We start from the raw sequence: 12995 nt of genomic DNA, 5'->3' as shown, positions 1-12995 counted from the left end.
CACTGGACTCTTGTTCCAGAAGGAGGAAGGCCTCCCCGCAGCGCCCTTGGCCTGCCCAGTGCTTCCTCTCAGCCTCCTGGGGCCGCTGCCCCATCTCAGTGCCCCGAATGTCCCAACGGCCCCCACCCAGCCTGTCACTGGTCTCCCAAGCCTGTGCGTGTGCTGAAGACACACTCTGCAGGAGGCACCCAGGAGCAGGGAGCGCGGGTCAGGGGGAGAAGCTCCAGAAGCTCCTGCTCCCCAAGCGGGCTTCTTCCCCGTTATTGCGCCTTGAGCTATCTGGAGGCCAGTAGAGGGCCTAACGGGTTGAGGGGACCTGAGCGAACCCCCTGGGAGCCAGGCTGTCAGGATTTCCGCAGGCTCCCCAGCACAGCCTCCCGCAGGCCCCGGCCTGCTGGGCTCTAGGGATCCACGGGGAGGTTGGTGTGGGGTCAGGTGCTCTCAGCCATCCTGAGAGTAAAGTTGGAGTTTTCTTTTCTCAAGGAAGGTGGGAATCCTGACTCTTCCCTGAGGAGCCTTCCCAGGCAGCCTGACTCAGGAGGGCTCACCCTTCAGGGCAGGCCCCACCTTTGCAAGTCCCAACAGAAACCGCATCTGATGCCACCCCGCAGCCCACGGCCTCCGCCTGCAGGAGCCTCTGTGTCCGGAAGCCAGGCCCAGCAAGGAGGCTGTTTCCACAGGCAGCTGACCACACCCACTCGCCACAGGGGAAGGGCCGGGGCACGGGGAGCCCCACTCCTGGGTTGGCAAGTGCTCAGCAGGACCCCTGGGCTCTCCGGCTTCCACATCACTAAGTCAGCAGCCTGGAGGGCACCTCCTGCACGCCAGGCATCATGGCTGTCTGATGCCACAGTGACAGACCATGCCTGCCCTCGAGTGGGCAGGTGAGAGTGGGCACAGCAGGCAAAGTGACAAGCTCACGTGGGCTACAGCGCCTCGCCAAGGTGTGAGGGAGGCAGGAGGGCAGGAAAGACAGGCCTCGGGGGCCGTAACTGGGGCCCTCTGGAAGGCACCAGTGTCTCTGACAATGGGGTTAATGTGCAAAGGCCTGGAGATAGGAAAGGGCTTGATGGCCTGACAGGAGACCCGGGCACCAAGAGAGAAGGGGGTACCCGGCCTCCCGAGATGGACAGAGCACACAGCCAGCCCAGTCAGGGTCCAGAGGCAGGACAGGGAGGCTGAGAATGCAGGGAGCACTAAGGGGGTCACCAGGGGTGGGACTGCATCCAACCCCAGGGCAGGGTGAGGGGTGGGACCGCAGTGGGGGGACCGCAGGGCGGGGCGGGGCAGGCAGAGGCAGGCACAGCCCCCAGCCAGGAGGAGGCAGGGCCAGACTGGGGCCAAGGGAGGGGCAGAGGGAGGATGGAGATGCATGGCTGCTGCCGGTTTGAGGAGGAGCAGTTTGGTGGAGACCTGGGGCTGCTGCCGGTTTGAGGAGGAGCAGTTTGGTGGAGACCTGGGGCTGCTGCCGGTTTGAGGAGGAGTTTGGTGGAGACCTGGGGCTGCTGCCAGTTTGAGGAGCAGTTTGGTGGGACCTGGGTCTGAATGGGTTGGAGTGAGTTACCCCTGAGATGCCTGAGGGAGGTCTGGGTCAGGGAGGAGAGGTCACCAGGCTCAGCAGGGCTCAGGCTGAGATGTGCAGGGCAGTGGAACCCAGAGCCAGCACTGTGGTTAGATCCTGCTGTCAGCGGGGCCAGCTCTGAAATGAAGGTGGGTGCAGCTGTCTCAGAGGGTCCCTTCAATGCCGACCTGGTTCCTTGTGACCTGGGCAGGCAGTCAGAGCTGCTCCTCTGTCCTGGGCACAGCTGCATAGGCTCAGGGGCTCCTGGGCCTCCATGCTCCTTCCACTCAGCATCTCCTACTCCCCAAGGACCCACCCACTTCCCTTCTTACGTAACACCCTCTTGATCTCTTAAGTCCCTGGGGTCCTGGTGAGTTCCCTGGCAGGGCCTGGCATGGGCCTCTCTTCCCTCCCCTGGAGGCCTGGCCCGGTACCCAGTGAGGACTGCAGCAACACACACACCTCCTGCAAGGACAGCGCACCCCAGGCTCTGTCCAGGACCCAACATCCAAGTGGGGTCCTCAGGGCTCCCAGGCTAAGCAGGGAGCAGCCATGCTGGGCCGCTCCAGCCTCAAAGCTCAGCAGTCACCTGATCTCAGGAGGAGCAAAGACAAGTCTCCTCCACCCAGGTCATGTGGGGACAGCTCACACGGCCCTGTGGAGGCGCTGGTGCCAGTGACAGACTGAAGACAGGGCATGCAGTGCATGGAAGATAGTTCTTTCCTTCTTAAGGCCTAGGATCCATGATGTCCCCCCAAGTGATCCTGTAACCTTTAAAAAGCCTGTGTCTACAGTCTGGGTGTTGCCGGCCCCAGAGCTGCCATGACCTACTACAGACCCAAGGGTCTCAGAACTCTTGCCAGGGTGGACTCCATGGCCTTTGAGAATTACCGTTTTGTCAGGGGCAGGTGTGGGAGAATACAAAAGGAAGAGCGGGTAGAGAGACAGAGAGACATCACTGTAACTAACGCCCACAGGACACATAAGTGGTATAAGGGCAGTGCCCACTGGTGGGAACACTGAACTAGGGACAGGCCCTGGAGGGACAAAGCCACTGCAGACCACCAAGTAACCCTTGCCTGAGAAGCACAGAAGTCTGGTCTGAGGTCTTGCTAGGACTTCCTATGAGGGAGCATGTCTGCACTGACTCATGGTGGGGAGTCCTTTGGTGGGATAGGAACTCCCACAGGGCAAGGGAGGACCACAGGCAGGTAAGAAGAAGAATGCCTGTCCTGAGGACAGGAGAGCAGGAGTGAAACAGCCCACCTACCAGGAGACCCTCTGGAAAGATGCACTCAATATCTTGGGAATTTTCCTTATGACTACGGGAAAGGTCGCACTGCGCCATCAGCACTAAATTCATCCCATGTCTTCCTAGGTGGTCAAAATGTCTGACCCACTTGCCCAGAGAAGGCAGGATGGATGGAGGATGAATGAATGGATGGCTGAATGAAGGATGGATGGATGGAGCATGGATGGATGAGTGGGTGAATGGATGGATGAAGGATAGATACAGGATGGATGGACAGAGAATGAATGGATGAATGGATGGATCAATGGAGGATGAATGATGGCTGGATGGATGATGGATGGATGAGTAGATGGATGGATGGATGAGGAATGGATGGAGGACAGATGGGTGAGTGGGTGAATGGATGGAGGATGGATGATGGGTGAATGGAAGATGGATGGATGAGTAGATGGATGGAAGGAAGATGGAGAATGGGTGGATGAAGGATGGATGGAAGGATGGATGGAAGGTGGACTGATGAGTGGATGGATGGATGGATGATGGATGGATGGGTGGACAAATGGTAGATTGATGGATGACTGGATGGATGAAGAATAGATGATGAGTGGATGGAGAATGGATGGATGGATGATGAATGGATGGAGGACAGGTGGGTGAGTGGGTGGATGGATGGAGGATGGATGAAGGGTGAATGGAAGATGAATGGATGAGAAGATGGATGGATGGAGGCTGGATGGATGGAAGATGGAAGATGGATGGATGGAGGTTGGATGGATGGAAGATGGAGGATGGATGGAGGCTGCATGGATGGAAGGTGGACGGATGAGTGAAAGGATGGATGGGTGGACAGATGGTAGATTGATTGCTGGATGAGGGATGAATAGATGGATGGACAATAGAAAAATGAGTGGATGGATAGATGGGTGGGTGTATGAGTGGAGAATGAGTGGGCAGATGGTAGATGGATGGATGGATGAAGGATAGAGGATGGATGAGCGGGTAGGTATTGGGAGAGAATGAAGGCAGGAGATTGAGGGAGGAAAGTGAGGTGGGTCCTGTGTTCACCCGCCTTGAACCTACCTCATGGAACTAAGGGTTGGCAGCCACAAGTTCCAGGCCACAACAGGAAGTAGACTGAGCTGTGGCCTAGCAGAGGGGAGAATCCAGGAGTGCAGCATTAGCACAAACCCTCTGACCTTCCTTAGAACCCTGGTGGGAGCATGTCCTAATGTGTGAAAATAACCCCCATCCAGTAGGGTTATTTCTCATCACTGATGAGAATCAGTGACCTGATTCTTATCCAGGTTCCTTAGGTCTTGCAATTCTAGGGTTCTGTGTTCTACAAGTCCATGCTAAGAGCCTGCAGTCTTGGAACTCTGAGGTCCTCACAGTTGTTTGTGCTGTGGTTCCGTGGCTCCATGGCTGCACTCCTCTGCAACTCTCTCTCCCCCTACCTCAGGATGGACACGGTTCACACCCTGAGGGATTCTCCCTCATTGCCCAGAGTTTGGCACCTGGGCACCCTTGACTAGCCCCCTGAATGCCAGTGCCTCACAGGAACCGTGCTGGTCCTAGGTGCTGAAATGGTGCCTCTCCCAGGGAAGGCGCCAGCCTTGCCTGTGGGCACCACCAGCCAGGCCTGAGAACAGGTTTGTTTCTCTTGGGTCTTAGGAACCTGGGGGCCCCAGTCCAGCCCTTGCTGGGAACAAGCTGTGCCCCAAGGTGGAAGGATTTCTCTATCCATGAAACTATTCCCTAGATTGCCACCTGGCAGTGCAGGAAAGAGAGACCCAGCAAGGATGAGGGGCCTGTGTGGAGGGGCAGAGCTGGCCTCCAGCCCTGGCCCCTGGCCCAGCCCATAGACACCAGGCATACCCTGGGAGGGGTGGCTGGTAGCCAGGGTCCCAGGGAGTGACCTAAGACTGGGGCAGGGCCAGGCATGACCCTGGGAAGCAGGTGAAAGAGACCTTTCCTGGGATTGTGGCTCCAGCACTAGAGGGAGGAGTGGGGAGGCCTGGGTGTGAGGGAAGGGCCTGGGCCCAGAGGCCCAGCCTAGCTGTGGCTCCCGCTTGCTGGGTGATGCCGGGCAAGGCCGGGCCCTTGCTGTCCATGTGAAGCCCCATTTGTGCAGGTAAGGGGCTGAGAGGAGCAGGGCAGCCTCTAGAAAGACACCACGCACTCAGCCGCTCAGCTCGGGGCAGCCACCTGCCCCTGCAGGGGAAAGAGGCAGAAAAGGGGCCTGTCACCTGGGCCCCAATGCCCTTGCCCGACACCCATCTGCTTACCAGGTGATGGCCACACACCCTTCCCTGCTTAGACAGCTCCACCCAGGTTGGTTCTCTCTCGGCCTCTCAGCCCCAGACCCTCAGCCTCTGCATTGTCATGTCCCTGCTGTGGGTCCTACAGAGCCAGCAATTGTCTGTTCCCACTCCCCACTGGTCTGCAGGCCCCGGGACCTGGGCCCTGTCTCTCTCCTCTCTTGGTCTCTGTTATACCCAAAGTGCCTTGCATATGGCTGCTCTTTATAAAATGTTGTTGAAGAAGGAATGAATGAGTGAATGAATGAATGAATGAATGAATGAAGTGCCTCAAGGCAGAGGGATGCATTTTGGAGCCCCTGGGGTTTGGCTGGGATTCTGGCTTGCCCAGGTGACAGTCTGAGGGTGAAGAAGCCCCTCCCTGTGCCCTGGAGTTTCCCAACTCCTCCAGCCCAGGCATCTCCTCCAGCCCGGGGCCCCACCTTGTCCACCGGGCACCCACTCAGTCAGTTCCTCCAGCCCGGGGCCCCGCTTTGTCCACCGGGCACCCACTTAGCCAGGTCAGGGCCCAGGGCTGGGCTGGTGGAAGCCTGGAGTACCATGCTGTGCTGCCCTGAGCCAGGTACTTCCCTCTCTGAGCCGCCACACCCTTGTGTGATCCTAGGGGCCCAGCACAAGGTAGAGGGGCAGAAGGTAGGGGAAGGGGCATAAGCAAGGAACTTCTGCTCCAGACAGAGGCCTGGGCTTGTCCCCGTACTGGGCTTCTCCCTGTGCCAGGTTTCCTGGTTCAGGGAGCAGCAGGCAAGACTAAGGGGGCGGGGCGGTGGTTTTCCCTGCCCCAGGCCCCTTCATCGCCTCTGCCAGGTGTTATTTCTGCTGCCAACACCCTGATGGTACCAACCAGGGCCAGGGCCCCAGCTCCAGGGGCTGAGTGGGAGAGGTGGAGTGGAGAGGGCCCAGGCTCTAGAGAATAGAGGAGGGAGGAGAGGGGAAAGGCTGGCGGTGATAGTGAGAAGTGCTTGAGACTCCACCAGGTTCTGCCCCACTGAGGGGGCATCCCAGCACCTGCCTGGCACTCTCTGACCCTCATTTCCTCACCAGTGAACAAGCACTGGGCAGGGACTGTCATGAGGGGCCACAATGGCTCCTCTCCCCATTCCATCCCCTGGCTCTGAGGCTCTAGTCAGGTCACTGCCTACAAGAAGCCCTCCCTGACTGCACTGTCCCCATAAGCTCAGCTGTCCAAGAGCTCCTGGTGTCAGAATCACCCACTTTCTCCTGAGAGTAACCTGTGTGTAGGGTTGCTCTTCCTGCTTTTGCTAGGACCACCCGGGATGGGCGGCTCATCCTCGTGGGCAACCCTGCCAGGTCAGAGGCCCTCCTCCCACAGAACTGGAACCCCGCTCTGGCTTCCATGCCTGGCAGGGACGCAGCCACAGCGACGTCTGAGGTGTCCCACGGGGGTGAGCCAGGTGTGCAGGGCCCTCCTCCAGCCCCAGGTGTGGGGAGCCCACTGCCCTGTGGCCCCACACTCAGTCCCCATTCTCAGGCCACCTGACATCCTGGACCCTCCAGCACCACCAGGCCCAACAGGAATTCCAAACCTGTTCTTCCAGCAGCTCTCATGTCCCTGGCCACAGTGACTCACCCCTCCCCACCTGCCATGCCCACTGAGTCACCACCCTGTCACCAAGCCCTGAGCTCTGCTTCCCAAGGTCCCTGGAAGCACCTTCCCCAAAGCTGCCCATGCCTCTCGCTGTGCCCCATGGACACAGGGCCTTGGAGCTGGAGGAAACCTCCTCCCTCTGGGTGTGGGCGTGGACCTCTGGGTCACCTGCTTTGTCAAATGAGACTCCACGCGTCCCCATCAAGCCCCAGCCAGGACCAGACACCAGAGGCAAATGTGGGGCTGCCCCAGGGGGCTCCTGCCTGCACCTCTCCTGGTTTCCAAAGGCACCACCAGACACCCCCTCCTATAGGTGGATCCTCCAGGCCCTGGCACTACGTCAGGGAGAGTCCGGCCAGGAGCATCCTCAGGAGACATTTGCTGGGATCCCCGGCATCTGTGACGTGAGGCTTAGCAAGGGAGAGATGCCGGGAGGAAGGGCCAGAGGGTCTGTCTCAAGCCCAGACCTGACTAGCTCCAGTACCCATGGTGCCCCCAAGAGCCTCAGCCCAGCTCAGGACCACCCTCCCAGGAACCGGCCCTGCCCTGCCCTGGCCCTGTTGTTGTTGGTTCATCAGCCACGTGGCAGCGGCGGAGGCTGGGCCCGGGGCTGACCTCCTTCTGTGCCCCCGCTCCCACTCACCATCCGCCTGGCCAGGGCAGGGGTAAAGCACGTCTGTGGGTCCCTCCACACCACCAGGTGGGTGCTGCCCAGCACAGGCGAGCGGCAGAGCAGGCTGGGCCAAGCAGGTGGATGGGGGCCCTGAGAGGTGGGCTCCTGCGCTAGGTGACGGGTGCTCAGGACCCCGTCTCCAGGGAAAGAAAGTCCCTCCTGTGAGAGTAAAGAGGGTGAAGGTGGGGACTGGCCTCCACTCAACGGGCAGCAGACCAAGAACTTGCTTTGAGGCCCTGGGTGCTGGGGCCCAGCCCCAAGGAGTTCACAGTCTTGGAGAGACTGGAGCCGGGACTCCTAGAGAAATAGTTGCAAAGTAGCCAGGAGGGCGCTGCCCCCAACGTAGCAGGAGCGGCCCGGAGAGTGGGGGAAGGAATCCCACGGGGAGGGGTCCTGGGGCCCTGGAGGGTGGGAGGCAGGGCTGGTGGAGACCAGGAGGGCTCAGTCTCTCCCTGCACAACGCAGGATGGAGTTGCTGCCTCCACAGCCCAGGTCCTTCCACCCACAGGGCTCCCCAGGCAACTTCGAGGGCCAGGTCCTCACAGTCCTCACCCTGTCCAGTGCTTACCTCTCCTGCTGCCCCAGCTGCCCTCCCTGCCTCGGGGTGGCCTCTCCCTCTGCCTCACACACCCATCAGCCCACAGCTGCCCCGAGCCCTCGCAGCTCAAGGACCTTCCACGTCCCAGGCAGCAACCCTGAGCCCAGAGCCAGAAGGGTAGGACCAGCACCTGCTCTTCCTACCTCCCCGGCCCTGGGCACCCACAGGCACCCACAGGGCGCCTGGTACAGGCTGCAACTCTATTGAGGGAACTATGGGGGGAATGCAGGGACAAAGACACGGGATGGTGATGGTGGGGAGTGGGGGATGGGGTAGCGGGTGGCAGGTCAGAGACAAAGTGACCCAGAAACAGACGGCAGCACGAGAACAAGACCCACGGAGACAGAGAAGTGAAAGCGGGAGAGACGGAGGTGCAGCAGCTGCAACAGCAGGGCCAGGAAGCCACTGGGCCCCGTTGCGGAGGGCAGACCTCTGCCTAGGGGGCAGCAGGGGCAGCGCCCAGGGACAGCCAGGCTGGTGGGCGTGGGCCAGGCAGGGTGGGGCAGGTTCCCATCCTGGGCTGACGCTTGCACAGAGCCCTGCGGAATGCCGCTGGCTGGCAGACTGCCCACCCCCGCCCAGCCCGTGCCTATAAGGCCTCCACAGGGCAGGGGCCCCCACTGCTCCCAGACGACACCAGAGATGAGGACAGTCCTGCTGCTCCTCGCCATCCTGGCCGTGGCTACGGGGCCAGGTGAGGGGCTGGGCCAAGGGGACGGGTGGGTGGGTGGCTCTGGCCTGTGTGGTCACCAAATACTAGGAGCCTGGAGCTGATGACCTCTAGGCACAGAGAACCCCGATACTCGGCGCCAGACTCTTCAAATTTAAAACAACACGGAGCCCCAATCTTAAGCAGTGTCAGATTTACAATGTTTCAGAATCTGAGGATCTCAGAATTGATTCCTGTAGTCACAGTCCCTGAGAGAGTGGAGCAGGGATTGTCTTGAGATGCTTCTCACTCACTTGAGATGCTAGATGGAGGGCAGCCATCTAGCCCCTGCCACCAGCCCCTCCCGGTCCCCAGGTCTCCCCCAGCATAACCCAGGACAGCCCAAAGGCCACCAAGCCCTTCCCGTTATAGGCTCAGAGCAGCCAAGCTGGCTGCCCCTGGGGTCTTAGCTCAATCAGGCCCTCGGAAACACGGCCATCTCCTCCAGGGACAGCCCCTGGGGTGGGGACAACAGCCAGTGTCCTGCAGACTGCTCTTGGCAGTCACAGAGCTCCCTGAGGCCTCGGGGGAAAGGCCTGCAACACACCCTAGACAGGGCCGGGGCAGGACGCCTCTTCCAAGCCGGCCCAGGCCGGAGCACCTGTCCCCTGAGGCTGCCTTCAGGACACAAGCCCCACCGGGGCCCAGGGTCCGGAGTTGGGGGCCTAGGGCAAGGGCAGCAGGGCCTCTGTCCAGGAGGGGTCCCTGCGGGTCGGGGAGTGGGCCCTGCTGAGTCACCAGGAGGCCTCTGCTGGACCCGCTGAGCCCGACTCCCTCCCCGCCAGCCCTTGCCCTGCGCTGCCACGTGTGCACCAGCTCCAGCAACTGCAAGCAGCCTCAGGTCTGCCCGGCCGGCTCTCGCTCCTGCAGGACCATGCACACGGGTGAGCAGCATCTGCCCAGGTGTCCCTGGGACTGGGGGGACCTCCCTGAGACTGGGGGGACCTCCCTGGCTGTGGTGGGTGCTGGCTGGGAGGCTGGCAGGGATTGGGGGTCAGAGGCAGCTGCAGGCCTGACCACACTCACCTGTGCCCAGTGGAGCCTCTGAGGGGGAATCTGGTGACGAAGGACTGTGTGGAGTCGTGCACACCCAGCTACACCCTGCAAGGCCAGGTCAGCAGCGGCACCGGCTCCATCCAGTGCTGCCAGGAGGACCTGTGCAATGAGAAGCTGCACAATGCTGCACCAACCCGCACCGCCCTCGCCCACAGCCTGGGACTGGTCCTGGGCCTCCTGGCCCTCGTCTTAGCCCCCAGCCTGTGACCGCCCCCCAGGGAAGGCCCCTCATGCCTTTCCTTCCCTTTCTCTGGGGATTCCACACTCCTCTTCCCCAGCCGCAATGGGTGTGCCAGGAGCCCCAGGCTGAGGGCTTCCCCGAAAGTCTGGGACCAGGTCCAGGTGGACGTGGAGTGCTGATGACTTGGAGCAGGTCCCACAACCCCACAGAGGATGTAGCCCCCCTACAGAGGATGCAGCCCCCAGCCGCATGGAGGGTGGGGACAGAAACCCTGTGGATCCCCAGATTTCACACTCCTTCTGTTTTGTTGCCATTTATTTTTCTACTCAAATCTCTGCATGGAGATAAATGATTTAAACCAGTGTGGTTTGTCTGTGCTATTCTGGGACGCAGGAGGTCAGGGGTGGGCATCAGGCCACACAGGTCCCCTGAGCCTCCAGCACATGTCCCCTGGGCCAGTCGTGGAGCGATGCCTGAAATGGCACCATCCGTCCCCACCCTGGGAGGGCAGGCTGCTCAGATGCCTCCCCACTGCCCCAGAGGCGGAGGGCGCTCCTGGGGTGAGGCCTGAGTAGGAGCACAGGGCAGAGGGCTCGCAGGCCCCTCCCGCACACAGCACCTAGGGGAGAAGGGGCCCCTCACCCTTTCACCCTGGGTCATGTCCCTGAGACCGGGGTTCAGGAGCCTCCAGAGAGGCCGGCTTGGGACATCCCAGGCCCGACCCGAGCTTCAGAGCCAAGTAGGCACTGACTACCTACAGCCATTGCCCAGGGCCAGTCCAGCTGCCCAGGGAAAGTCTAGCCACAGCCTAGGAAAAGTCCCATGGACCCCGTCCATGGGAACCCAGCAGCCCCTTGGCCAGACCTCACCAGGGTGAAGTTAGACTGGGCAGGGAGCATGACACAGGTAATATGGGCCAGGTGAGGTTGCTCAGAGGCAGGGAGGGTTCCGTGCCCACTGCCTGGGTTCTGGCTGTATTTCGGGGATGAGGCTGTGACGTGGAGTGAGAAGAGGGCCCCAGCAGAGGCCCCAGCAAGGAGCGCTTCTCCTTCTGGAGAGGGCCAGAGGCTCCCGCAGGCTGACCCCACATCCCCGGCAGGTGAAGTCTCAGGCCTTACCCAGTCAGAGCCAAGCTCTGCCTTCCCCCAGGCCAGCTCCCTTGCAGGCCTGGCCTGGAAATTCCATGGTGGCCAAGCCCCCTCTGGCCGCGGCCAGCAGACGGTGGTGTAGCGTGGGTGGCAGCTGGTGAGGGGTCAGTGGTGCTCCCCGGCCCTGGGTGCAGGCACTCAGCTGTTTGTCCAACGCACCATGAGACCAGGAGGTGAATCATGATTTCGGGAGGCCTGCTCTTAACACGTGTCCGTCCTTGCTCCCCTGGGATCCAGGGCCACTGTGCAACCCCATCTTGGAGGGCTGCCTGCCCAGCCAAGGCCCTGCAACCCAGGACTGGGTCTGGGTGAGCTTCACTGTCTCCACCTTGGGATCCCCCTTTTCCTCACCCAAGCTCCATCTCCCCAGGGTGGCCGAGGTGGGTCACTCCTTGCCCTGAGAGACCTTAGGCGAAGCACTCCACCTCCAGGCGCCTCCGTTTTCCTCCACTGGGCACCCACCTGGTGCAGCCAGCACCCCATATGCTGCCTGTGGCTGTAAATGGCGGCCCTGGCCTCCCGCAAACCCTCAGCCCTCCTTCCAGCCACTCCAGGGCTGCAGGCATTTCCTGTTCCCCTCGTGCGCTCCCGGGGCCCCAGACCCCACCTAGTGCTCCTGCCCTTGCCTGGAACTGGGGTGGTGACGGTGCTGGTCTCATAGTGCGTTGGACAAACAGCTGAGTGCCTGCACCCAGGGCCGGGGAGCACCACTGAGCCCTCACCAGCTGTCATCCACGCTACACCACCGTCTGCTGGCCGCGGCCAGAGGGGGCTTGGCCACCATGGAATTTCCAGGCCAGGCCTGCAAGGGAGCTGGCCTGGGGGAAGGCAGAGTTCGGCTCTGACTGGGTAAGGCCTGAGACTTCACCTGCTGGGGATGTGGGTCAGCCTGCGGGAGCCTCTGGCCCTCTCCAGAAGGAGAAGCGCTCCTTGCTGGGGCCTCTGCTGGGGCCTCTTCTCACTCCACGTCACAGCCTCATCCCCGAAATACAGCCAGAACCCAGGCAGTGGGCACGGAACCCTCCCTGCCTCTGGGCGACCTCACCTGGCCCATACTCCCTGAGTCATGCTCCCCGCCCCCTCTGGTCTAACTTCACCCTGGTGAGGTCTGGCCAAGGGGGCTGCTGGGTTCCCATGGATGGGGGTCAGCTCAGGCAGCTGGACTTGCACTGGGCGGTGGCTGTGGGTAGTCAGCTCCCACATGGCTCCAAGGCTGGGGTTGGGCCTGGGGTGTTCCAAGCCGGCCTCTCTGGAGGCTCTTGAACCCCAATCTCAGGGACATGACCCAGGGTGAAGGGGTGAGGGGGACCCTTCTCCCCTGAGTGCTGGCATGCGGGAGGGGCCTGCAAGCGCTCCTGGAGGCCTGCGTACGAGCGCCCCCTGGTGGCCACCAGAGAGCCGGGTGCTGGGGCTCCTGCACAGGGAAAATCCGCCCTCGCCCAGGCCAGTGCCACTCATGGCCCCATGTGTGCCCTTTTCCACACCACTCTGGACAGGTGGCCTGAGTCCTGCCAAGCCCCCAGGACAGGGTGTGCGAAGGCACCTGGGCATGGGAGTCGGGCAGAGAGCAGAGGGGCAGGAGTGCCCACGGCGCAGACCCACCCATCCCCACTTCCGTGTGGGGAAACTAAGGCTGGGCAGGGGAAAGTGACTACTGCCACTTCACGGCAGGCTGGCTGCAGGAATCCTCATCCAGGGCCCAGGGAATGGGAGTGCTCTGTGCCCAGTGCCGCCTGGAGGCAGGAGGGAATGCCACCTCCCCCACCACTCCCACCCCTGAAAGTCAGGAAACCAGGGCTGCGGCCACCAAACTCCAGGATGGAAGGAGGAGGCAATTCTGCTGGGGGTCAGGGAAGACTTCGCAAAGCAGCGGCGGGTATAGGAACAATGGAG

The 12995-nt window shown here is 61.5% G+C and overlaps 1 protein-coding gene and 1 pseudogene across 1 annotated transcript; both read left to right on the top strand.

Moving 5' to 3' along the window:
* The first annotated feature begins 8627 nt into the window (after window positions 1-8627).
* Window positions 8628-10349, top strand: LY6D (lymphocyte antigen 6 family member D). The gene is made up of 3 exons (XM_008001702.3): window positions 8628-8702; window positions 9503-9601; window positions 9754-10349. Exons 1-3 carry the CDS (start codon window positions 8651-8653, stop codon window positions 9978-9980), a joined length of 378 nt encoding a protein of 125 aa, XP_007999893.3. The 5' UTR covers window positions 8628-8650; the 3' UTR covers window positions 9981-10349.
* LOC103237543 (uncharacterized) lies at window positions 8878-9481 on the top strand (annotated as a pseudogene).
* Window positions 10350-12995: the final 2646 nt, after the last annotated feature.

Source organism: Chlorocebus sabaeus, chromosome 8 (genome assembly GCF_047675955.1).
Source record: "Chlorocebus sabaeus isolate Y175 chromosome 8, mChlSab1.0.hap1, whole genome shotgun sequence".
Lineage (NCBI taxonomy): Eukaryota > Metazoa > Chordata > Mammalia > Primates > Cercopithecidae > Chlorocebus > Chlorocebus sabaeus.
The sequence above is the reverse complement of the archived record's forward strand: the minus strand, read 5'-3'. Positions and strand labels throughout refer to the sequence as shown.

Coding starts and splice junctions, on each gene's coding strand:
- LY6D (XM_008001702.3), top strand. CDS start 8,651: ATGAGGACAGTCCTGCTGCTCCTCGCCATCCTGGCCGTGGCTACGGGG. Junction 8,703..9,502: donor GGCCGTGGCTACGGGGCCAG/GTGAGGGGCTGG, acceptor CCTCCCCGCCAG/CCCTTGCCCTGCGCTGCCAC. Junction 9,602..9,753: donor CTGCAGGACCATGCACACGG/GTGAGCAGCATC, acceptor ACCTGTGCCCAG/TGGAGCCTCTGAGGGGGAAT.